Below are 25669 nucleotides of genomic sequence, written 5' to 3' on the forward strand. Positions count from 1 at the left end.
AATTTGGATGCGAATGTTTATTTTAAAAGTCCATTTTGACCAGCCGTTGTGTATTTTCGTTGCCGTTTATCGCCGGCCGGCACTAAGTAATCGTGAGTAATTTAAGGGAAATTTCAAGGATCCAAATGAGCTTTGTCGAATTATTTAACAAGTAATAATGTGTTCGTTTGTTTTGTAGTCAATTTAAGGGTCTGTTTTATCATTTACATGGATATTTCGTGAGTTCTTTAATCCATCTTGCACTAAGTGGTTACAACGTTCTATGCTTTTAACGTACATGTTTTTGATATCCCGTCTTGTACGTAGTAAAGAGGTTCGACTGTACGTAACAAAAATATCACACATATCACTATCTGTTTTAGATGTACCATGTGGGCCACTTAAACTCACCTGGACCTCAGGCAGTCTATCAACAGGCACAAACACAGCAGGTTCTGATGGCTCCTTCTTGGGCATCAGTTTAGGAGGAACGTTATTGGAGGCAGCCTGGCCTTGGACTGCCTTTGCAGTGCCCTCTGCGGAAGGACCGGCAGGAATCTCTGGTTTATGGATCTCACTGTTTTCCTGTGCTCTATCCTTGGCCTCATCCTCTTCTTCATCACTGTTATCAGAGAAGTCAGTGGTTTCACTCTTCTCTCTATCTTTCCCTTCCACCTCCTCCTCCTCCTCTTCCTCCCTCCACTTCCTCTTCCGGTTGACACCAGTCAGACTACTGATCTTCGGGAGCCCTGATGTCACATTCTGAGTTTCCTCCACACATCTGAAAACAAAACGATAAAAAGTGCGTGAAGGACACCAAAATAAATTAAATAACTGGGACATATACTTCTGCTAGTCTACAGTCCTGAAGGTTCACACTTTACTTTTATCTATGCACTGATTAAACTGGGCTGTTTAACCTTTCACATCCTTTTTGGGAAAGCACCAGAAACCCCTCCTTAAACGCATACAACCAGAACTCTCATCCAGTGCTTTAAAGGCTTATATCAAGTGGTTCTGTTAGTGGAGAAAGCACACCATCCACAAACAGCATTACTGGGTATATGGTAAGACAGCAATTACAACTGAGCCCATCTATTTCACCACAATCAAAACTACATACCTGTAACTGGTTTGAATAGAAGGATTTTTGCATTTTAAAGTTTGTTTGGAAATGAGCAATCAATCAACACAGTGAAAGAGCGAATTTAAAGAAAACAGAAGCACCAATAGCTAACAACAGAAAAGCAATCTTACTGTTTTTCCTGGTACAGCTTGTCTCCGGTTCCCAACTTAGATGTAGTATAAAGCAGCTTCATCTCAGATTCAGGTGCCTGAACCGCTGCCAGCTTGCCCAAAATGTCCTCACGCTGAAGCAGAAAAACAATGTGATGACAGCAGGATCCTCAGTCAAATACTACAAATTGCATCCATTACTGGAAATGTACAGGGTTACTTTCTAAATTTTTTTTACATTTTTGATTTTGAAAACCATTGCATTTTTTGCAACTTTCACTGCAAGCTAGCCTTCCCGCCAAACCTTTTCACTGTACCTCCTACTCCATCACAGTACAAAAACCCTGTTCATGGAGGCTTATGCTTATGAAGCTTTTCCTGTTTTTATATATTATTGTTGTACTATCAGGAAGAAAAACAATTCTGTTAAACATAGGATGATCTGATTTCAGCTTATCAATGAGAATTTGCTGTAAAGCATAGAATATGGTGGTGTGATCAAGAGAGTAGCTTATGAAACAGAAGCTTTGGGTTTGAATCTCTCCTTCTCCTTTTCTAATGGACAATAAATGGGTAGAGTGCGGCCAGGACTTCATCTTTAAAGATAAAGGAGAAATTCTCCCCAAAACATGTTAAACACTTTAGGTAAGCTATTTTAGGTAGGCTATTTATATTAAAGGAAGTGTATTAAAAGAGTAAGATTAATGTGTAGTTTCAGTGAGACTATCCTAATAAGTTCAGAGCCTCATATCTACTACACCACTTTAAATAAGAACACATTTCTGCTTTGGAAGCAGTACTTTCTTCCCAATTAAGTGAAAAATATTACCCCTCCTCTACAAGTGACACAAAAACAGCATTTAAACAACAAAATAATTACACATTTTAGGGATACTTATCTCAAGAAGGGGATCAAGTAACAGTCTGTCAAGGTATTATTTACAAGTACACCGACATACATCCGACAGTCAATATTTAGTACTTGTACCTAATGTGTTGAATGGAGAAGGAAGAAAGAGGAAGGAGTGAAGAACTGAGTTACTTTGATAAGGGCTAACTTATTGTGGCAAGAGCAATCACAAAAATTGCAAGGTTTCTGGGGTGTTCACGGTCGGCCATGGTGAGTACTTCCTATTTCAGGAACCTACATTCCATGTCCAGGACCCACAAACTTCTGTCACGTTCCCACCACAGAAACTTGGCCCATCTGTAGTTCCTGGGAGGTAGTCCTGGGGTAGGTACTTTTCGTTCGACCAGGAGTTACTGGGTGGAACTTATAGCAATAAACTTTCCTGACTGGAGCTGGTGCTTGTGGTCAACCAATTTGGAAATTATGACAAAGTGCGGAGAAAACAGCTAAAAATAGTGAAGCAAAAAGTGAGCAGATGGAATTATTTCTATATTTCAAATACACTGATTGCATTAATCCATAACTTTTTTGCTTCCAAGGCCATTTTCTGCCTCACAGTTTGATGTCAAACTCCTCTGGCATTCATGCAATATTTTTTAATATTGTGGTGCACCAATATTGTGACCGATACCGATATATTTTTGCCTAATATTGCCAATAACGGAGGGGAATAGCAGAATAGCAGGATAAGGTACCATTGATTTTTTTCAGATAAAAACCTGATGGCCAGATTTATAAATTAATTATAAACTTATTGTAACTTTGAGACATACAGTTGCCATCTGTTCTGCAGTTTAACAGGATCATTCCTATTGCAAAATAAAATGTTGTCTATTATGTGGATCGAACACAGTGTGTTCCATGAAAGTGCCCAAGAGCTACAAAAGTTCCCAATCGAGAACTCAGAACCAGGTACCTGAGCTTTGGTGGGAAAGTGCCACCTGAGAGGGGTCTGAGGAGGAAAAAAACACACCATCCTCCAAACAAGTTTTGGGCAGCCAAGACTTGTCAATAAGGAATGTGAATGAAGGCTATGCTAAACTTTGGCTACGCTGGATTTAGTGGTGATGCAAAGGCCATTTGTTAAATGAAAATGGAGTGATCCGTTCAAAAGAAGAACCAGTTTTACAGTAACTTGAGAGTGGTATTGGCAGCATCACACAGACAGATTTAAACAGTCATTTTCCAGTGCTATATTAAAAATTCTTAAAGAGGTATTCACAGAATCGGTACCTGCCTATCCAACAAGCTATACACCATCTTGGGGGATCCAAGAGGTCCCAAATGAAATGCATCACAACCAATAATACCAAAAAATGTGAAAACAGCAAACAAACAAAATAATTGCTTTTATTTCAGTGTTTCCCCTACCATTATATTAGGGGGGTGCTCTGCCCCCCCTTGAAGGTGAAATTAGTTTTATTTAATTCTATTTTCTATATAGCGCCAGATCACAACAGAAATCATTTGAGGTTACCTTTCCTGTAGAACAGGTCTATACATTGTCCTTTTATTAAACAAACTAAATAGCCTTATGTTATTTTTCTTATTAACACAGCAGCTTGTCATTTTTGTCTCTACACGGTTGCGCATTTACAGTTCCCCTCTGCTCTCTGTACTGCGCATGCCGGAGTTCTGTCCTGAAATGCGCACACAGACACGTGCGTGCACACAGGTGAGCACAATCCCACCAACGTAGAGCGCATATTAGAAAATATGTCGCGTCAAACACCTGAAAAGCAGACAAAAATCTCTGGGTTTTTTAAATGCTCCCAGGGTGATAAATACGTTTCACAATGGGATTTTCTGCTTTAAACTATCACTATTTTAAGTTATCAGCTATCACTTTTAAAGCCTAACAGTTCATGTATTTGCAAGTCAAGACAAACATCCTCAATAGGCTGCAAGGGGACCATCTTGCAGCCTGCATGCGGATCTCAATGAATGGGCCAAACGTTTCTAACTTCCCATATCAAGAGGCTCTAGGAATGTTCTTCCAGAAGCGCAGGAAGATACACTGCAGTGACAAAAGCTGCACACTTTGTGGATAATTCTCATAAAAAGAAATGTTCTGATGTTTAGTTCAGTTGTTATATTGACTGCTGTCATTAAAAGAAACACATTAACACTACGAATCTTGTCCATGTCCGTCTAACCCCCCCAGGACGCTGTAAACCTAGAGGAAATACAGTATTTTTATTTTATTGCTTGTGAACGCGATCTCAGCATTACATGGATATTTAAGGTTTTTAGACATTAAAAAATACCAGGGAATACATAAATATGTAGTAAAAAATAATTCTTTACCTGAGCTTTTTTCTTCTTGACCTCCAAGACCTTCTGTAGATGTTTCTTCTGTTTCTTAGTCAGTGGCTGCTTCTTGGGGACATGTTTCTCCACATCCTTCTTCTTCTTTGTTTTGGTGGCTGGAAGCACTAGGGCATTGCACTCGTTGACACCTTTCAGGATTTCATCTAAAGAAAGTAATACATTGGTACTAGTCCAAATGTTTTTCATTTAAACATACTGTAAAGGCAACGATCAAACGTATAAACTAGTTAGTATTTTGCAGGTGCCAATACTGTAGTTAATCTCTGGGTACAACCTACCCAATACCGAAAACCATTACATTTACCTCTACGTGTAGAACACAGCAACGTACAACTAAGACGGATAGTAAAATACAAACATGCAGTAGTCAACGACCAAACTTGGCATACGTGAGGTTACGCTAAGCTTCCAAAGAATCCACAGGTCACAGAGGAAGAACCACCGGAGGAACAGCAAGATCCCTAATCCAGTAAATCAAGTGATGTAACGTGCAATGTACTGACCTTCAAGTTCCACAATCACATCGCTCCGCACCTCGTTTGTCTCGGCCTTTGAGTCAGATTGCTGTCTTCCTTTCCAATTGAATTTCTTTCTCAGTCTACCCATAGCCAGCACATGCACTGTAAGGGGGGACTGAGCCTAAACATCATAACATTCTTAAATACAACTAACATGGAATTAACATGCATTAAAACAGTATACAGTAAACATTATATTCAGCCAAAGGAAAATTAATATAAAATATAGAAAGTTAGAACAACGTGTCAAACGTGTTATATACGGTTCAATGCGTTTCTATACATTTCTGCGGATAATGGACGTTGTTGTATCTTAACCAGCTTGTGACTTACCGAAGAGTTGCTACTCAAGTTTTGAAATTTGATGTTTTAAATAAAACAACAAAATCGCATTAAACCCGGAGCCAATGAACCGTTTTATTAAAGCACAATGAATAAAAACTGAATATGAAAACGATATAAAAATCAAACCTAGAGAGCTTTCCAAATGTAACCCACGTGAGTACAAACGAATGTGCATCCAACTAACAGTTCCGCCGTAACACCGGAATTCTGAAGCAACGTTCCGCTGTCGAAACTTATGTTACCTATCGAAATATGCTACTAATCTTGGGTTCATATTCGTTAATTTTTCAGCGCCTGTAAATTTGTGTTTCCTTGGTGTGGAAACGTCTGCTAGTAACAGCATATAAATCTGAAACACGCTAGTTTTGCTGCACAATGCACAAGATAATATATAAAAATGTAAAAAAGGCATACTTTTCAGGGAAAAAAATATTTTCATAAAATTACGATATCATCGTGACATTTAAGTACGATTATGTCAGACAAATCTCCATGATTTAACCCGCATGAAATGTATTAATAGTACTCTATACAAACTTGTGCACAAAACAGGAAAACATCGTAGTCGAGATGCCAGTCTTTCGATGGGCACGCAACCAAACACTGAAGGTAATTCAGAGATACCAGTTCATCTAAATCAATTTTTGTACTGCGGGAGTAGCTTTGCATAAACGTGGAGAAGACGGGTACAATCTCACCGTTCCACTCATACTGCCAGTCTCATTGCCAGGGTTGCCAACTTTGTTTAGCTGACTGGCTGACGTGAGATTTTTAGTTCGAGAAAAGTCTGCACGCACACTTACATGTATGTAACAGTTTTATTACCTTGTAAATAGTCTGTAGAGTTTGCAAACTAACCCAACGCTTTAAAGTAGCAAATTTTAATGGAATAATATAGATTTGCAGTAAGATTTCTTGCGGGAGCATGAGAGTTGGCGACCCTGCAGTTCCTGAAGGCTAATCAATAAGAAAAAGTGTACTGCACCGATTAATACCTGCAGTCAGATCTCTCTGGTATTTTATTTAGGTTGAGAACCAAGGGAGTTATGACGGTTTCAAGGGGCCCAGAGTGACAATGATATGTTACTGTAATTTCTGAACGGTACGTACTACAGAGTTACTGTAAGAGCATTGTGCATTACAATCTACTGACTTTATAACTAATCACTTTTGTACGTGAAACTGGAGCCGAACAGCTGCATGATATTATACGGTAATAACGTGCCATGCAGCCTCTGAGCTGAATCAATCAGACAAAATGGGGTTCTGACCTGAATGGCACGTATATATAGTGTCAGGTTGTAGTTTCCTGCAGCTCAAACTAGTTTCACACTGTGTTAGATACTTCCAAATATATGTGTTTAAGGAATGTGTAAAAAAATAAACATCAAAAGGCGCATGTTACTGAAGAGTCTTTTCATTAATTCATTCATTCATTCATTCATTCATTCATTCATACATTCATTCATTCATTCATTTTTTGCTGTAAATAACATTTTGTGCCCAGAAAAGCTACTTTTTGCATTGTGGTGTTGTTGTTACAAAGCATGAGCCCATCTTATTCAAATATGATATATTTTATCTTCTAGGACTGTTATACAATAATAGGTATAAAAAGAATACTCACAAATGTTTGATAAATGATTTTTTTCTGTTTAATTAAAGAGACGATGAATACAATAACTTTTTTTTTCCTATACAGTGTTTCACTGACCTTTTCAATTCTGAGGGGATAAAACAAGGCTCTTTGTGTAGGAAGTATCACTTTCTTGATTTAGGTGTTACCTGCTTGTGTATCAAAATAGAATCCTTTTTGTCTATTCAATAGGCAATGTCACTTTTATACTAGGCAATTACTTTTGTAATAATCTTTTATACTGGACAAGATACATCTGGTGAGTGAAATTAAAATGCACACCCTATCCAGCTGCCATTGATCTGCATGAAAATGAGCAAATTATTATGCAATAATTGGTGTCTTTGTCTAGAAGCAGAAATTGTACAGCTATCCTCTTCCAGGGAACACCTAACCCCTCACCTTGTCCCCCTTTTGCCCCCTGTTTCAGGCAGTCCTTTTAGTGGGACATATTCTTCTCCATTCCCTCCATCATCTCCTGCGAAGCTCTCTTGAACTGTCCTTCGGGCTTCACGGGACAGTTTCTCAAAACGGCGCAGAAAAAAGATGATTGAGGCCAGCAGGATGGCCTGCATCACTATGAAGATGAAGAGACTGACCTGTGAAGCAAGCGCCAGGCTGCAATACCAGTACCTGCAGGACTCCAATACTTCTTCCTCTGCCAGATACATAACTAGCCTCCCCTGCAGGCCCGGAGGTGAGCTGCAGGTGATATTGCGATAGCTTTTGCGGTTCTCCTGTCTGAGAAGCCAGCTGCGCAGGTAGAGCACGCCACAGTCACAGACCCAAGGGTTGCCATGGAGAGACACAGAGCGCAGGGCGAGCATATGGTCCAGCAAGCCATTGGGCAAAGAAGTGAGCTGGTTGTCATGGAGATGGATCTCTCTGGAGTCGGGGGGGAAGGCATCGGGCAAGTTACTGCCTCTTAGCATACGGCCACTGCAATCAACATACCCCCTTGAACAGGAACACACAGATGGACAACCCTCAATCACCAGTAGAGGGAGCAGGATATATAGGAGCTGGCAGAGGTATGGATAACTGATCTTCATTTTTCAAATGGTGCCTGGAGACAAAACCATTAAGTCAGATAGTGCTGAATTTAAGGCGTTAAGTAAATAGTATGGATGACTGACATAGCCAAGAAATGAAAAAGCAGAGTAGCTATATTACAAAGGCTTTGTCAGAATACATGACTAACACACAATCGACAATCTGCAGTGCAGGTGAACATAGTATTCTGTGACTCAGATCTTGTGCTGGCAGTAGAAAACACATTGTTCTACTATGACACTGATGTATGTGTTTTCATCATTTTTCAGTTGGTCTTGTTCCTTTTTAAGTCATGTTTCTTTTAATAAACATTATGCCCATAATTTGCTAAGCCCATCTAGACCTCTCCATAATAGGATTTTAATTTTGTAAATCTGAAAATATACAAAACAGCTTAATAATACATACATAAAATATGTACTAGTTAAAAGTTGCTGGTACATATGCTATAAGTGATCGTTGTACCTTGAAGAACTTACTTCTGTAAATGTCTAGCTGTATAGAAGGGTTTAGGGTACATAAGTTTATTTTAAATAAATTGATTTGAATTATTTTTTGCAAATTGACTTTAATGACAACAATAAAAAGCCTGATAATATTGTGTCGTAAGTATTCAAAATACAAACCAGTTACGAACGTGATGCTTACCGCTTGTTTGCAAGTTGTAGCACAGACTGGCTTGTGGAGAGGTTCCTATTAGAACTACGACAGCTGCCCTCTGTTGATAAAGCCCCTCTGACAGGGACAGGAAACAGGAAGTGCACTTGGTCTGACACTCAGTCCTTCTTCACCAATTACCATAGCTCCATGCAGTCCAAAAGTACTGTCAAGCTATATCAGACAATAACAGGACACTGGCATGACACATCCTGCTCAATAAACCACAGCCTTCTGCTGACATCTTCATCTGACTTCGCATTAAGAACTGTTGGTGGCCTTTTAGCAATTAATTAACTTGTCACAAAATCAATACACATAACACCAACCATGGCCACATATAACAGTGGTTTAATATTTCAAAAATGTTTGACCATGTCTGTAAGAAGCTGGAAAACCAGCCTTTCGAAGCCATGTAAGTGCTGTTTAAAGGAGTGTGACGTGTGGCTGTGCTGGAGAAGCAAGTGCCATGGAGATAAGCAGTGACTCAGCTCTCTGGTTTGGGTCTGATGCCCAGAGTTTGAGCCTTGGGGTTAACAAGCTGAAACGTTGCATTTCAAGCTGACAAAAATGGCCAAAAACAATGCAGACTGAGAAACAGCAAGCGTGCAGGTTGGTGTATGAGTTTTAATTCATAGTCATCATGTGTGTATGAGTTTCACATGAACAAAGCGGTAACACTAAAATAAGCAACGTGGTCCACTAACAAAAGTGGATTGCACAGCTCATATACAGTGAAGTGTGTACAAAGGGGCTCTAAACACACACACGGATATGCATACACACGCATAAGCATGTTGTCATCTCCTATACAATGCTCACTCACATTTCCACACGTACCTGGATAATTTACTTGGTGGGTCTGTAAATCTTTCCAAAAATTATTTAGTATACACAATTTTAAAGTCTGGAAGCCAAGCAGGAACATAAAATACAGTCTATTCTGACCAATCAGAATCTTAAGAAAATAATTCCTGACAATGTTTTTTGCTGCTCTGCATGTATCTCAGTTTCTATTTATTTAAATAGTTTAAATACAAAAACACACAAAAGTATTATGATTAAAGTACAGGAAGTGCGCTTCCTCTTGAAATAATGACAGGCACTTACAACCTGCGTTTCTTCATTTCCATTGGCTATTATGTGGATGTGTAATAGTACACTAAGATGAGAGTTGCCATTTCAGTAAAAAAAAAAAATATCGCATTCACAAGAAATCTGAAAAAGTATTCTGACTAATACCTCATACCAGGGGATATCACATGACTCGATGAATAATTATTTCTTTTGTTATTATTTTTAAACTGATTATTGACTAGATCGAATACCTGTTGTCGTTAGCACACCTACCTGCTCTGTTGGCTTGTATAACCTATACCTCTTTTATCCTTGGAAGAGAGTTTCCTTTTTGTTCAGCTTTTTAATGAAGCAGATACTACTGGGAAGTGGATCTTAAAGAAACACTCACATACAATATCCAGAAATTAACTGACTGGCATGAACACAAGTAGTACAACTCACAGACTAATCATGACCAGCATCAAAATAATTCTGTAAATGTCCTGTTTCTTGGAATGCAATTAATTCTGTTCAAGATTGTGGATCAAGTTCCACAGGGATTCCAGAAAATCCATATCAATGCAACACTCTCACTCACAATCACCCTGAAAAACAGTCATGAAACATGTAGAGAATATAATGTTAACATCATAAATTGTATCAACAGCTTGGACAAACTTAAAAAGTCATATTCATAAATACAATCTTTTAAATATTACACCATGTTAATTCTGTTAATATTATTAATAGGTTTTAAATGAACATCAAGTAGACTTTAAAAAACCATGAACTCCTAAACAGCACATTAATCATGCTCCTGCATAGTGCCACACAGACCAGTGGATATCACAATTTTACAGGCCCATTCACTGAACAGCAAAGAAGTCCTATATAGCTATATACACATTAGATATTTTTGTGGGCATTCATTTTTATAATGTAAATAACATAGTTTAGTGACCTTAAGAAAAACTGCTAGTTTGGAAAGAAGGGTCCTTTGCACTACTGCGCTTTCTAGCATTTTGAACTCAAAACAAAAAAATCACTGATCCTGCTCATGCATTTGCTGTTGCATCTTCTGAATCATCTCCTGCATCCTCTTCAGCTGCAGAGACAGGGAGAGCTGCTATGAAACATACTTATGCGGCGTGATCCCATTTCAGTTGGTAAATATCGGTAAATATCCTGATACTGCCACCATGTGGACAATATTGCTGTCACCTTACATTATGACTACCCATAATTACCAGCATTGCCTCTTCAATAAATTGTTTGTAAGGTTACTAACATGGGGGCGGCATGGTGGTGCAGTGGTTAGCACTGTTGCCTCACACTTCTGGGACCCGCATTCGAGTCTCCGCCTGGGTTACATGTGTGTGGAGTTTGCATGTTCTCCCCATGTCGTCATGGGGTTTCCCCCCACAGTCCAAAAACATGCTGAGGATAATTGGAGTTGCTAAATTGCCCGTAGGTGTGCATGTGCGAGTGAATGGTGTGTGAGTGTCATTTGCACATGGTGGCTGGCCCCCCATCCTGGGTTGTTCCCTGCGTCGTGCCCTTTGCTTCTGGGATAGGCTCCGGACCCCCCGCGACCCAGTAGGATAAGCGGTTTGGAAAATGGATGGATGGATGGATCTGTATAGACTTTGTGAAAGAGTGATCCTTTATCTAGCAGTTTCAAGTCTTTTTCACTTCATATTTATTTAAATGAGCGTCTGCATATACACTATATTGCAAAAGTATTGTTACCTCCCTCCAAGTCATTGAATTCAGGTGTTCCAATCACTTCCATAGCTATAGATGTATAAAATCAAGCACCTATGCATGCAGACTGCTTCTACAAACGTTTGTGAAAGAATGGGACGCTCTCAGGAGCTCAGTGAATTCAAGCGTGGTACCACCTGTGCAATAAGTCCATTTGTGAAATTTCCTTGATACTAAATATTCCACGATCAACTGTTAGTGGTATTATGACAAAATGGTAGCAATTGAGAATGACAGCAACTCAGCCACAAAGTGGTAGCCCATGTAAAATCACAGAGTGGGGACAGAAGCCCACCATCACTGGACTCTAGAGCAGTTCTCTGGAGTGACGAATCACGCTTCTCTGTCTGGCAACCGATGGACGAGTCTGGGTTTGGCGGTTGCCAGGAGAACAGTACTTGCCTGACTGCATTGTGTCAAGTGTAAAGTTTGCTGGAGGGGGGATTATGGTGTGGGGTTGTTTTTCAGGGGTTGGGTTTGGCCTCTTAGCTCCAGTGAAAGGAACTCAGAATGTTGCAGCTTTCTAAGCCATTTTGAACAATTTCATGTTCCCAGCTTTGTGGGAACAGTTTGAGGATCGCCCCTCCCTATTCCAACATGACTGCGCACCAGTGCACAAAGCAAGGTCCATAAGGACATGGATGAGTGAATCTGGTGTGGTGGAACTTGACTGGCCTGCATAGAGCCCTGACCTCAACCCGACAGAACACCTTCGGGATGAATTAGAGCAGAGACTGCGAGCCAGGCCTTCTTATCCAACATCAGTGCCTGACCTCACAAATGCTCTCCTGGAAGAATAATCAAAAATTCCCATAAACTCACTCCTAAACCTTGTGGACAGCCTTCCCAGAAGAGTTAAAGCTGTTATAGCTGCAAAGGGGGCAACCAACTCCATATTAAAGCCTACGTGTTAAGAATGGGATGTCATTAAAGTTCATGGGTGTTTAAAGGCAGGTGTCCCAATACTTTTGGCAATATTGTGTATTATATGCTCACACATATACGCACTCTCTGTACTTTCTTTTTTACTGCTATCATAGATGCTGTATTTACATATTTATACCACACCACTTTATAGATGCAGATTCACAGTTATATTTTATTAATTATCACACATGAATTTGTTATACAGCCGTTTCTAATACTTTTGCACTGTTTTGCAGTTTTTAAATTAGATACTAAACTACATTTCGTTGTCATAATTCTTTGTCTCATGACAATGAAGTTGAGTCTAATATGATATAATTTTGTGTTCAGAGAAATTCAGAGATGTTTCACACCAAACCAACAGGAACTCACCTCCTCATCCTTCATCTTAATCAGCTTCTCCGTCTCCACATCTGGGGTGGGCAGGGGCAGGATGGGTATTGGGCTGTCCATGCGATTATCCTGGGCCAATTTACTGCAAGAGACAAGACGTGCAGTGAGTCACCCCGGTCAAAATCCACCCACACACACCTAAAACTGCAAACATACACATGCAAAACATTTTATTTAATTCACAATTAGTACTGATGCTCACAGCCATGGCTAAGTATACACTTATACATGAGAACTGAGTGAGACGCCATTTGCACAGGTGAGGAGGTGTCCAGCTCTGTCCTACCTGGTCATCTGCTGTATGCACTGGGCTCTGTAGTTTTCATAGTGCACGTCACATGTCACATCCTTTAGGTCATGCATGTGTGTTCGGATCAGCATGTTTCGCAGCTTCACAAAGTCACAATGCGATTGGTTTTCCACTGTGGAAGCAAAAGGGATGAAGTGGTCGAAGGAAACTGAGAATCTCATCCCTGCCCAATCTGCTATAGATATAAATAACTCAAGACTTCAATGGAATTCATCTATGATAAAGCTGAGTACTCTGTGACTATAACTCTTTATACTCAACTGGTTGGTTGAAACAAAATCCTGGTTTGGATTTTTACTTTCTAGACCAGAAATGTCCACCTCTGAACACAACATTATAGCACAATTGAGAAAGACAAGCACAAGATAAATATGCTACTAGTGCCGGACATAAATTCCAGTTTCTCATCATACAAAAATACACATACTGCTACCATATGGACAACAGCTGTAATAAACTACTGCAGAGAATGATTTTGGTATAAACAAGCTGAATATGAGCCAGAACAAAGTCAGACTCCAGTGTTTGAAACAAAGAATAGAAACATGGTTTGACTGAATTCAGCACCAAGCACTCTGTTCAAACATCTGCTAGCCAAACTGATAATCAGTCCCTCCAGGATGTGTTATTCTGTGATTGAAGAAACGAATGCAAAATCAAGCAAAGTCCCAAAGGCAAAGTCTCCCTGACATATTACAAGAGAACAGTACCCACCTTCCACAATGCCCCAGGGGTACAGTCTCCCTCGCACCCGCTGACCTCTGGCCTCCACTACCGTATTGCTCCCAATCACAGCAAAGGGGGTGCTCTCCTGAGAGTGAGTGAGAAACATGTAAAATACGCCACAGATCCTCAGAGCTGAATTCTCTGATTTATGCAGTGTCAGCCTTCAGCAGCAGAAAGACAGTTCTGTTAACTATCCAACAGCCTAGGATACCAATGACAGTATTTTATTGCTTTGCAAGATAATAATTATAATTTTCACTGACTTTTAGTTCTTTGTCTTGCTGCTTAAACTCATCGTCCTCATCTGAATCACAGTCTGGAAACTGGTACACTTTGATCCCAAATTTGTCAATCTCTTCCCGTATCTGGAATCGAAAGGATTAAGCCAGACGTAAAGCATCTGACATGTATGCAGTGGAACACACTGAAACAATGTCAGGTACTGGGACAATGCACTCTAGAAAAAACATGCATCAGAATGAGAATTATCCACACACTGTGAAATGACATGAAAGAAATCTGTACAGTAAAGCTTCACATTGAGGCAGTCAGGATTACGCAGTGAGATGAACATAAATACAGAGGAAGGGAACCACAGGAGGACGCTGAAGGATGCAGGCAGGTAGGCCGCCAGAGTGAGACAGACAGATGCAAACAGCTGCCATCTCACCCTGTCCTTCAGCTTCTTGATCTCATTTGGCGTCAGACAGTCTGCCTTGGCAATGAGAGGCACCACGTTCACCTTCTCATGAAGAGCCTTCATGAACTCCACATCCACAGGCCTTAAGCTGCTTGACAGGTGTCAAAGGCACATTATTCATCAATGTCCATGTTGACCAAGTGGTCTCGTGGCACAGACCGTTAAAAACATTCATGGATGCAAATTTTATCCATTCTGTCAGTAGATTAGTTTTGTATATTCAGGGTTATGCAAAATGTTAAAGTATTAGTTGTAAAATGGTAGCACCAATAAAAGATTAAAATGCATCACGGAGAAAGTACAAATAACTTTGGGTAAGAGTGTGTTTCTGTCTATCTACGGTATATATTTCAGAATATACTGAATGCCATTTATCTATCCATCCATCCATCTTCCACACAGTGAACTAAAACAGGATCAAGGTGGCCGTTTAGGTCACAGGATCAAGGTGGCTGTTTAGGTGCTGTACAGTAGGTCTCCCATATCCATGGTTTTAATGGTTGCAGTTTACCACGGTCCAAAATAAAAAGGTAAAATGTGTAACGTTTTTTTCATTGTTCCTTTGTCCATTGTATAAATGTTTCTTTGCTCTATTATCTCTTGAGAATTAAACTAAAACATCAGAATCCCTTTCATTCAAGAGAGAGTACAGTACTGTACAGTGCTGTATAATAATGTACAATATACCTAATACTGTATTTAATGTTGCAAATGTCTTACTGCACATGATTTATCAATTACATGTTACCATATTTAAGTACACAAAAATCTCATTATATATCCGTGGTGGGTTTTGGAACACATCACAGGGGACTATTGCATTACACTACCAGGCAAAAGTTTTTGCACACATTTTCTACATTTGCATGTTGTTACTCACTGAGCATTTACTAAGAATGTACTCAGTATTCTTTGCTAACAAATAAATTTACAGTATCTTCACCATTTAGGTGCCTTTAGCTAGAAATAGCGTTAGAATTTGGTATAACACAGGTTACGTTGTTGTTATGTTGTTGTTCTGTGCACTTTATAGTTCGTCCCGTCCTGTATTGTTTGTCTAATGTATGCAAGGGACAGTGGGAAACGTAATCTCGATATCTTTCTATGGCTAGTACATGTAAAGGAATTGACAATAAAACTCTCTGACTCTGACTCTCTGACTCTGACCTTTATTAGCAAGAAAAAGACATATCTTTGATTCATCAAAGTAACCTCCTCTAGCGGTTATAACAGAGGAGAAAATTCAAGGCATTCTTTCTATGAAGGACATTAAAAGCTGCTCTGTTTCATGGGATGAAACAGGTAACTAGTGCATTTAAAGGACAGCCTAGAATTTGACTACGCCATCACCACACAACCAGCTAATACAATGTCAGACATGCACTGTTATATTCTCTTTCCACGTTATAAAGGAAACTTGTTTTATTTGACTTATATTTTCATTTATAGTTGTTCACTCTACTTAACAAGAATAAGAAATAATAAATCTGCAGTTTATTAAATAAATGGAAAAGTGTTAATAACCTGTGGTGTGCAGAAACTTTTGACTGGTAGTGTATATTTTCATACAGGAAGCAATTTTGTTGCTAAAATTTGTTTATTTAGGGTGATGCTCCTGGGTTTTTGCTTTTAACAAATCCAGTTCTTTGAAATCACATTAAGTATGTGAGTACCAGTTTAGTTTTTAAGAGCTGCAATTTGTAATGTGCAGCTGAAGGTGTCATGCTCTAATTTGTTTGTCACAGAACGACGGGCAAGATAAAACTCGCTGGCATTGTCAAGAAATGAAGTCGCTCGGTATAAACACACCCATTGCTCTGCGATCCATTCAGCTGAGGCACTGGACACGCCTACTCTCATCTTATATTAGTAAATACATTGTATTTGTCTCAAGCCCTAAATAGAATACTGAGTAAGGCAAGGTGTGATTATAAAATAAACAAAAATGCATATTGCTATGCAATTAAAATACCAATAAACTGCATAAATGACTAAATCTGGTGACTGACAGATTGGACCAGGCGTAGAAAGGCTGACGAACCCGTGACCGAATGGTGCGATGAAGTATAGGCAGCAGTGCACTCGGTTATCCAGAATGTTCTTCCTGTTGAGGCCGCTCTCGTCTCGGAAATACTGCTCGAATTGCTGATCAATGTAGTCTGTGATTGGCTTCCAGCTGGGAAACGCAGACACACAGAAACCAACGTTGCATTACATAAGTTCCCCAAATGAGCCTGATGGGCCGAATTTGTATGGGAGTTCATTTGTAAATTTCTTATGTTCCACAAAGGTCTGTTAAAAATGTGCAAAAAAGCTGTTTATTCCGGGTGGCCTGATGTTCATTTCACTTATACTGTACTCCTGTTTTATTTAGAGGATCACTCCGGTTATGGGAGCTCTGATACCACAGTGTCATTGTAGCATGTCTTCTAACAGTGTTAATACTGAAAACTGAAACCGTACTGCTTACCACTTATTGTTGTTAACAGCGTCTCCAAATCCGGGAGTGTCTACAATGGTCAGTTTCAGCTTTACTCCCTTCTCCTCAATATCCACTGTGTGCTTGATGATCTCCACCGTCTGACTGATACGCTCTAGAGGTCAGGAGACAAAAATTAGCACTTCTGCTAGGAATTTTACGACACGAGACACTATTTAGCTTATCCACATATTGATTTATTCTTTGTTGAAATGCATTATAAAACAACATGCAGTTGTATGAAAATCTTCCTCAGCAAGGATATTTGCAAGGATGTACACTATATGGACAAAAGTATTGGAACACCTGGCCATTACCCTGGGAAAGCTTTCCACAAGATTTTGGAGTATGTTTGTGGGAATTATTTCCCATTCATTGATGTTGGATATGAAGGCCTGGCTCACAATCTCTCTTCTATTTCATCGCAAAGATGTTTGGTAGGGTTGAGGTCAGGGCTCTGTGATGGCCAGTCAAGTTCTTCCACACCAAACTAACTCAACCATTTCTTTATGGACCTTGCTTTGTGCACTGGAGCACAGTCATGCTGGAACAGAAAAGGGCCTTCTCCAAACTGCATAGAATTGTGTTTTCATGCACCTCAGTCGCCCAGAGGAGAATCTTGGTTCCTCTCAAGGTTTCTTCCTGCTAGAGGGAGCTTTTCCTTGGCACTGTCACCTCAGGCTTCGGGGGTTCGGGCCAGTTATATGTAAAGTAATAATGACTGTTGTTAAAAGTGCCATAAAAATTAAATTTAATTGAATTCTGCAAAAAGTCTTGGTATGTGGAAGCATTAACACTTCCCTTCACTGGAACTAAGGGTACCTAGCCTAACCTCTGAAAACAACCTCATATCATTATCCCTCCTCCACCAAACTTCACAGCAAGCATAAAGCAGTCAGGCAGGTACTGTTCTTCTGGAATCTGCCAAACCCAGACTTGTTTATCAGACTGTCTGACAGAGAAACCTGATTTGTCATTTCAAGGAACACGTTTCCACTGCTCCAGAAGAGGCGGCGTGCTTTACACTACGTCATCTAACGCTTGGCATTGCGCTTGGTAAAACGAGGCTTGCATGCAGCTGCTCAGCCATGGAAGCCCATCCCATGAAGCTTCCGGGGCACAGTATTTGCAGGGACGGATTACGGACCGGGCCAGCGGGGCCGCTGCCCAGGGGCCCTTGGGGTGCAGGGGGCCCGTGGGGCCCCTAGCCCAAAACAATTTGCAACGCTTATCAACAATGTATTTTCGTTTGTCTATTTTAGAGGGCCTACATTCTTTGATCCTCTGACTACAAGGGCCCCTGACCCTATAGGGAGGGAGTTTGGCTGCCAAGGACCCTTGAATTGTGGTGGTTGTGGTGGTGGGGGGGGGGGCCGGGCCCTCGCGAACGTTTTGCCCAGGGGCCCACACAACCCATAATCCGTCCCTGAGTATTTGTGCTGGGGTTAATTCCAGAGGAAGCCTGGAAGTCTGCAGTTATTGAGTCAGCAGAGCGTTGGCGACTTTAACGCATTATGCGCCTCACAAGTCACCGACCCTGCTCTGTTACTTTTACGTGGTCTGTCACTTTGCGGCTGAGTTTATGTTCTCCCTAAATGCTTCCACTTTGAAAGAATATCACTTACAATTCACAATGGAATACCTAGCAGGGAAGAAATTTCACGGACCTACTTATTACAAAGGTGGCATCCTACGACAGTACCACATTTCAATTCACTGAACTCTTCAAAATGACCCACTCTTTCACAAATGTAAATCTGCTTGCATGGCTAGGTGCTTGATTTTATATACCTGTGGCAATGGGTCTAAACGAAACACCTGAATTCAATAATTAAGGGGTATGTCCTAATACTTTTGTCCATACAGTGAAAATATATAATAAACTCAGATATACTTTATAATAAGCTCAGTGGTACACAGAGTATGTAGAGCATTGCTTGCAGAATACCTACCCTCAGCATTCAAAAGCTTGCGGTCTTTGTACAGGTCAGTGAGGAACAGGCTATTCACCAGAGTGGACTTCCCTAATCCAGACTCCCCTGAAACACAGGTAGACTGTTACGCCCCGTATTTACCATCAGAGCCCTATAGCTGCCGCCATAACTGTACATGACAGGCACAAATAACAGTCATCATAAGATGAGAAATATAAAGTGAGAATATAATAACATACAACAACCTTCATAAGTTCTTGACTATCTTGATTTACTGTTTAGTTTTCTATACAGTTGACCTCTTTTGTATATATTCTTTACCTCTTGTCAATATTTTTTGTTTCGTGTTTTTTGATAATATCGGCTTTGGGAATCACTAATATAATCTTGTTGTAACTCAATGACAAGAAAACCTTTGAGAATTGAGACTTACGGAGAGGATGCCCACTACTACACAGGCCAGTGTACCATGTGAAGGCTGCCTGTGACACAGCTTGACTTGTGACAAAGCCTGGCCCTGCCTTACCTGCCACCATGAGAGTGAAGTCAAAGCCCTTCTTCACAGACTTCCTGTGTACTTGGTTGGGGAGGGTGGCGAATCCCACATACTGCTTGTCCTTGAGGTAAAGTAGGACAGAGATAAAGATCGGCTGAGGACTTGCTAAACAAACACAAACAGGACACACTGGCATGACGAGTCATAAAAAATGTGTTTGAAAGACAATGCCTGAAACAACAAGGACAAGTTGCAAACAGCTCAGAAAGGTCACGTATGATTCAATGAACACATTACAAAAGTCCTGAGAAAGGGTAAAAAAGGGTAAAGGGTAAAAAAAGTTTAATAGGCCTTTAACAAGGCACATTATTGCAAATGACACCATGACTGTTAAGTGAGTCCAATGGGAGAGTGATTTCCAACTGTTTTCATGAGTGAGGGAAAAGTCTTTGGGTCTGTCAAATGAACATCTCTGGGTCTCGAGGGCCCATACTAGGGGGAAGAACACAAATGCTAGCATGCTTCTGAGCTCCCATCCCGGGCTGGCTGGGAATGGAACACAAGGGCTCCATTGAGCAGGCCTGAATGGCTCTTTCACCAATCTTCCTCACTCGCCATGCAGAAACTCACCAAGAGCTTCCAAATCCCTGCTGAGGTTGTCATAACTGTCACTTGCCTCCCAAGAACCCCAAATATTTCACAAACACCAACTGTAAAGTACGGAAAGAGTAAAAAAAAAAAACTTGGACAGACATTTCTGTTTTTGTAACTGGGAACAGTTGGAGTTAGTTATACTGGATATACAGTGGGAGTATTCAGTGTGCCGCCTCTCACAGAATGTGGCTAATCCATGGCCTTTCTGTCTTCAGTTCTGTTTAGCATGTAAAACAGAAAGATCTTACAAATCAAACAGCCATGTGCATCATGGTGACCTGTGATGAGAGGAATGGCACCTCTCTCAGGGCATTTCCCCTGAGGGCTGTTTATCTGTGCTGCATAAGCATTCTCATAATGCCCCACTCATGGATGGACATCCATAACAACAGGGCACAGCAAAACTATCCAGGCACCCACTGGGGGGCTCTGACAGTACCCAAAAGCCCCCTCTAACCCAACACCACATCCTCTATACAGAGGGTTACACTAGCACAGTACACATGACAATAGCGCCAGAGTAGTAAACAGGATCTCTTCCCTTCCTAATCTCCAAACTTCCCTTGTAGAGTAGCAGACCCTTAACCTGTTGAACCCTGCCTAGATTTTTCTTCCTTTCTGTAATATGTTCAAAGAAACCACCATCATTACTCCTGTCAGCTCCAATAAAATTTCATATAGGAAATTCGTCATTCTGGTTTTAAAGCCACCATTGCTTTAACCTGCTCTAAACCTACCCCCATTCCTCTCAGAACATCTGCCACCCAGCTGCCTGCTCTGCCCCTTTCCCCATAGCTAGCTATACTCCTTGGCCAGGCACCATCACTATACCTTCAGCCTTGTTGTCCTCACTCTGGGGGACAGCAGACGCTCCGCGAGTTTCTCCTGCAGCATGATGGCATCCATCTCAGACGGAGCACACAGACAGAGAGGCAGAAGCTCCGCAACAGGAGGAGCAATGGTGCTGCCAAGAATAGATTTACTAGAGGAATGAAACGGAAACCACCTCCCCCTCCTACTCTCTCTCTACCTCTCTCCCTTAAGGGCTGCTGTTGCCTCGTGTTCTGGCATGTTCTGCAGGAGCCTAGGACTCATACATCACAACTGTTTCCTGTAGCCTGCCCTGACCAGGTCAGGGTGGAGCTTCAAGGGAGGCGGCAAGAGTAAGACAAGGGAAAAGGGGGATGGAAAAAGTATAGAGGGACAAAAAGAGTAAGACAAGAAGTGGGTGTGGCCAAGGCGGATAAATGCCACATTCATTCATTCAACCTGCTACTTTTGCAGGAAAACTATACATTAACTCATGTGGTCTGAATATTAAGAAAAATGTGAGGAAAAGCTGCAAAATTCAGTGAACAGTGTGAGAAATGTACATGTTCAGCATCAATGTCAATATTGACCAATATAACAAAGATTTAAAATCTATAATAATATAGATGGTCTAAGCAAAGTCAAGGGTTGATGCTTCAGGTTCACAGATACGTGCAATACCAACAAATTTCTCTGCACTGATTGAAGAATGAAAGGAGGAAACCAATGAACAGGAAGGCTGTCAACAGCATCTTGTGAAATTTACATTGTATTCCTCTTCTGGGTATTTCTGGTTCATTGGTCACCACATGCCTGCTGTAATTGCATTATAAGATGGATAAAAAGGCTAATGAAGGGATGAGGAGAACGATATTGTCTTATGACACACAGAACCTCATTAACAGCCCAGCTCAATTTCCCAGACAAGTATGTAACTCAGAATAAGAGACGGTCTGCGTTTCCAGGGGTTAGGACTCTGTGCCGGTTCAAATCCTGTGGTGAGCAGCAAACAAATGTAATGTCCTAGTTCTGGAAAGGGAGAGAGAGACTACAAACTGACAGTATCCCAGTGTGGGAAGTCAGGGACACTGCAATATGGATATGGCAGTTCCAGTGACTCCAATCCATAATGCTAAAAACTCTGGATGTTCTTCACAAATGCTACTTCAGCAAGCTGTTTCCACAATGCACCACACCACCATAGCGGGGTCACAACAATAGAACATAAGAAATTTACAAATGAGAGGAGGTCATTCGACCCATCAAGCTCGTTTGGGGAGAACCTAACTAATAGCTCAGAGTTGTTAAAATCTTATCTAGCTCTGATTTAAAGGAACCCAGGGTTTTAGCGCTACACTAAGACAAAGACTAGTGCAATTTTCTGACATATAGCTAGAAGTGAATGATGTTGTGGATCATCATCAGATTTTTTTGCGGTGTAGATTATGTTCAAAATTGTTTATCATATGTAAATATAAATGGTATGTTAAATATAAATGTTAAATGTAAAACTTAAATGTAAATATAAATCTTAAATATAAATCTTAAATGTTAACTTATATATAAATGTTAAATGTAAAACTTAAATGTTAAATATAAATGTTAAATATAAATGTTAAATATAAATGTTAAATGTTAACTTATATCTAAAAGTTTCCAAAATGATGTTGATTTGAGATGTACATTTTCAGATGTATATTTTCATGCATAAAATGTTTTGTGAAATGGTAATAAGAACTAGAAATCAAATATGAAATAGAGTAAATAAAGTAATAATAACAAATACGTAGAATGATCCTGTTCACAATGATAAGCCTCTAATCATCTCATCCTTCTTTTTGCTTTCACTAAGTGCCGTTGCTTCAATATTGGTGTGATTTGTCTCAAAATGTAATAATTTCTAGTTTGGCACCTGTACTGTTTGGCACCCATACATTTAGTCAACGTTTGTTTCATGTTTCTACAATATGATTTCAGCGAGTTGTGAATTGAATTACATGAGAAAGAAATGCGGCATCATTGGCTCCAGTGTCAAAACTTGCAAGTGTGGCTGCTGCTGCCCTCTGTTGACAATGTGGCATGTTGCAGAACCCAAATTCCTGCCTTAGCACAGATGTTAACCTCTCCATGAATTGGCACCTTATTGTGATAGAGGAGTTTGTGTGCCCCTATGATCCTAGGAGCTATATTGTCGGGGGCAATTGCCTCTGGTAGGGTCTTCCAAGGCAAATTGGTCCTAGGTCAGTGGCCAGACTACCCCTATGACGATGAAAATCAAGGAAGATGTTATCCCACTTGGACTGGGGAGGCCGGGCCTTGCCCTGGAGCCAGGCCTGGGGCGGGAGGTCATATGCGTAGCCCAAAGGGGTAACATAGCCTGAAGGGGTAACATGGGTTCTACCCCTGTGGGCCTACCACCTGCAGGGGAAGCTGTGGGAGTCGGGTGCAGTGTAGATTGGGTGGCAGTCAAAAGCTGGGGCCTTGATGGACCAACCGTCAATTGCCCAAAACTGACTGTCAACACAAGGAACTTAACCAATCTGGTGGGAAAGGAGTCTGTGTGTACACACCAAACACTAGTTCAGAGTACCTGGCCTTCTTGGAGACCTTGGAGGGGGTGCTGGAAAGTGCCCCTTCTTGGGACTCCATTGTTCTGCTGGGCGACTTACATGGGTAATGACAGTGAAACCTGGAAGGGTGTGACTGGAAGGAATGGGCTGACCGATCAGAATCTGAGTGCTGATCAGTTATTGAACTTCTGTGCTAACCACAGTTTGCCCATAATGAACACTATGTTCGAACATAAGGGTGTTCATAAGTGTACTTGGTACCAGAGGACCCAGGGCTGCAGTTCAATGATCAATGCAGTCATTGCTTTGTGACAATGACTGTTGTTAAAAGCGCTATATAAATAAAATTGAATTGATTTTTTAATTGTGTCATTGGATCTGCGTGGAAGAGGAGCTAAGCTGATCAACACCTGATAGTGAGTTGTATCCAAAAGCGGGGGAAGATGCTGGATGGACCTGGTAGACTCTGCGTCTGGCAGAGGTCTCTGTCCGTGAGTTACTGAAGGTAAATCTGGGGTGTGGGATGAGTCAGGAGACTTGGTGGGGGGGGGGGAGCCGGGCTTTACCCATGTTATTTACAGCGGAGATGAAAAACTGTTGACCCCAACAGGGGATATAGTCAGGTGGTGGAAGGAGTATTTCGAGGATCTCCTGAATCCTATTGATGCGCCTTCCTTGGAGGAAGTAGAGAGGGAAGAATTAGAGGAGAACTTGCCCATCTCTAGGGCTTAGGTCAATGAAGGAGAAAAAAAAAAAAACTCTTCAGTTATAAGGCTCCGGGGTTGGAAGCTTTTGATGTTGTTGTGCTGTCTTGGCTGACACGCCTCTTCAACATTGCATGGAAGTTGGGGAAAGTGCTTTTGGATTGGCAGACTGGGGTGATGGTCCCAATATTTAAGAACGGAAACCAGAGGATGTGTCCCAACTACAGGGGGATCACACTCCTCAGCCTCTTTGATAAGGTCTATGATGGGGTACTGGAGAAGAGGGTCCGTCCGTTGGTTGAACCTCGGATCCAGAAGGAACAAAGTGGATCTGTACTGGCCATGGAACACTGTACCAGCTCTTCACCTTCACTGTACTGTACTGTAGGGTTCATGGGAGTATGCCCAACCAGTCTACATGTGCTTTGTGGATTTGTAAAAGATTGTGTCCCTCAGGGGCTGCTGTGGGAGGTGTTGCAGGAGTATGGGGTACAGGGTCTGTTGTTGCGGGACATCAAATCCCTGTACAAATGGAGTGAGAGCTTGGTTTGCATTGCCAACAGTAAGTCAAACTCTTCCCGGTGGGTGTTGGACTCCGTTAGGGCTCCCCGATTCTGTTCATAATTTTTATGCACAGAATTTCTAGGTGTAGCCAGGAGGTGGAGGGGGTCCGGCTCTGAGGCCTCAGGATCGTGTCTTTGCTTTTTGTAGATGACGTGGTCCTGTTTGCGCCCTCAGCCGGCGACCTGCAGCATGCACTGGGGCAGTTTGCAGCTGAGTGTTAGGCATTCGGGATGTAGATCATCATGTCCCAGTCTGAGGCCATCATTCTTGACTGAAAAAAGGGTGAATTACTCTCTTGTGGTGGGGGATGAGTTGCTGCCCCAAGTGGAGGAGTTTAAGTATCTCGGGATCTTGTTCACGAGTGAGGGAAGCGGGAGATCAACAGGTGGATTAGTGCTGCATCAGCAGTAATGTGGATGCTGTACCGTTCTGTCGTAGTGAATAGAGAGTTGAGCTGGAAAGCAAAGCTTTCAGTTTACCAGTTGATCTATGTTCCTACCCTCACCTATGGTCATAAGCTCTGGTTACTGACTGGAAGAATGAGACATAAGCGGTAGAAATGAGTTTCCTCCGTAGGGTGTCTGGGCATAGCCTCAGAGATAGGGTGAGGAGCTCGGACATTTGGGTGGAACTCAAAGTAGAGCCGCTGCTCCTCCTCATCAAAAGGAGCCAGTTGAGGTGGTTTGGGCATCTATCTGTGCAGGTAAAAGTGTTTTAAGCATTAAACTAAAGGGGACAATGCACTGTGTCCATTCACCGTCAGTGATTGTAAACAAGACAACTAGGCTATTGAAGGTAAAATGCACACACAAACATTGAAATATTAAAAAAAATTTGCCTATAAAGAAATATGGAAAATTAAGGGGTGTTGCTTGCTTCTGTTGAAAAATGTTACAGCTGGAAAACATATGAAT

At 41.2% G+C, this 25669-nt stretch overlaps 3 protein-coding genes across 7 annotated transcripts in view; all 3 read right to left on the reverse strand.

The window, feature by feature from the left end:
• Positions 1–6091, reverse strand: part of dhx37 (DEAH (Asp-Glu-Ala-His) box polypeptide 37) — a 31648-nt gene extending 25557 nt beyond the window's left edge. The window contains exons 1-5 of one of the 3 annotated variants that reach the window (XM_048996443.1): positions 6018–6091; positions 4960–5076; positions 4433–4599; positions 1237–1349; positions 391–760 (exon numbers count right to left, since the gene is read on the reverse strand). In XM_048996443.1, coding sequence (XP_048852400.1) covers positions 391–760; positions 1237–1349; positions 4433–4599; positions 4960–5062 — 753 coding nt within the window. In that variant the 5' untranslated portion in view covers positions 5063–5076; positions 6018–6091. Of the gene's footprint in view, positions 1–390; positions 761–1236; positions 1350–4432; positions 4600–4959; positions 5077–5307; positions 5560–6017 lie in introns of those variants that run through there. The other 2 variants (XM_048996426.1, XM_048996433.1) reach the window with 2 other exon arrangements.
• An 860-nt stretch (positions 6092–6951) lies between these two features.
• Positions 6952–9141, reverse strand: gp1bb (glycoprotein Ib platelet subunit beta). The gene is made up of 2 exons (XM_048996918.1): positions 8657–9141; positions 6952–8021 (listed from the first exon to the last, which is right to left on the reverse strand). Exon 2 carries the CDS (start codon positions 8005–8007, stop codon positions 7354–7356), a length of 654 nt encoding a protein of 217 aa, XP_048852875.1. The 5' UTR covers positions 8008–8021; positions 8657–9141; the 3' UTR covers positions 6952–7353.
• A 137-nt stretch (positions 9142–9278) lies between these two features.
• septin5a (septin 5a) overlaps positions 9279–25669 on the reverse strand; it is a 34412-nt gene continuing 18021 nt past the window's right edge. For 2 of the 3 annotated variants that reach the window (XM_048996765.1, XM_048996755.1), the window contains exons 2-11: positions 19484–19574; positions 18976–19062; positions 17015–17138; positions 16586–16720; positions 14515–14632; positions 14108–14209; positions 13833–13929; positions 13095–13230; positions 12788–12890; positions 9279–10829 (exon numbers count right to left, since the gene is read on the reverse strand). In XM_048996765.1, the coding sequence (XP_048852722.1) occupies positions 10767–10829; positions 12788–12890; positions 13095–13230; positions 13833–13929; positions 14108–14209; positions 14515–14632; positions 16586–16720; positions 17015–17138; positions 18976–19062; positions 19484–19493 (975 nt within the window). In that variant the 5' untranslated portion in view covers positions 19494–19574 and the 3' untranslated portion in view covers positions 9279–10766. Of the gene's footprint in view, positions 10830–12787; positions 12891–13094; positions 13231–13832; positions 13930–14107; positions 14210–14514; positions 14633–16585; positions 16721–17014; positions 17139–18975; positions 19063–19483; positions 19575–20938; positions 21324–25669 lie in introns of those variants that run through there. The other variant, XM_048996744.1, reaches the window with a different exon arrangement.

Source organism: Brienomyrus brachyistius, chromosome 2 (genome assembly GCF_023856365.1).
Source record: "Brienomyrus brachyistius isolate T26 chromosome 2, BBRACH_0.4, whole genome shotgun sequence".
NCBI classification, from domain to species: Eukaryota; Metazoa; Chordata; class Actinopteri; order Osteoglossiformes; family Mormyridae; genus Brienomyrus; species Brienomyrus brachyistius.

Coding starts and splice junctions, on each gene's coding strand:
- gp1bb (XM_048996918.1), bottom strand. CDS start 8,007: ATGAAGATCAGTTATCCATACCTCTGCCAGCTCCTATATATCCTGCTC.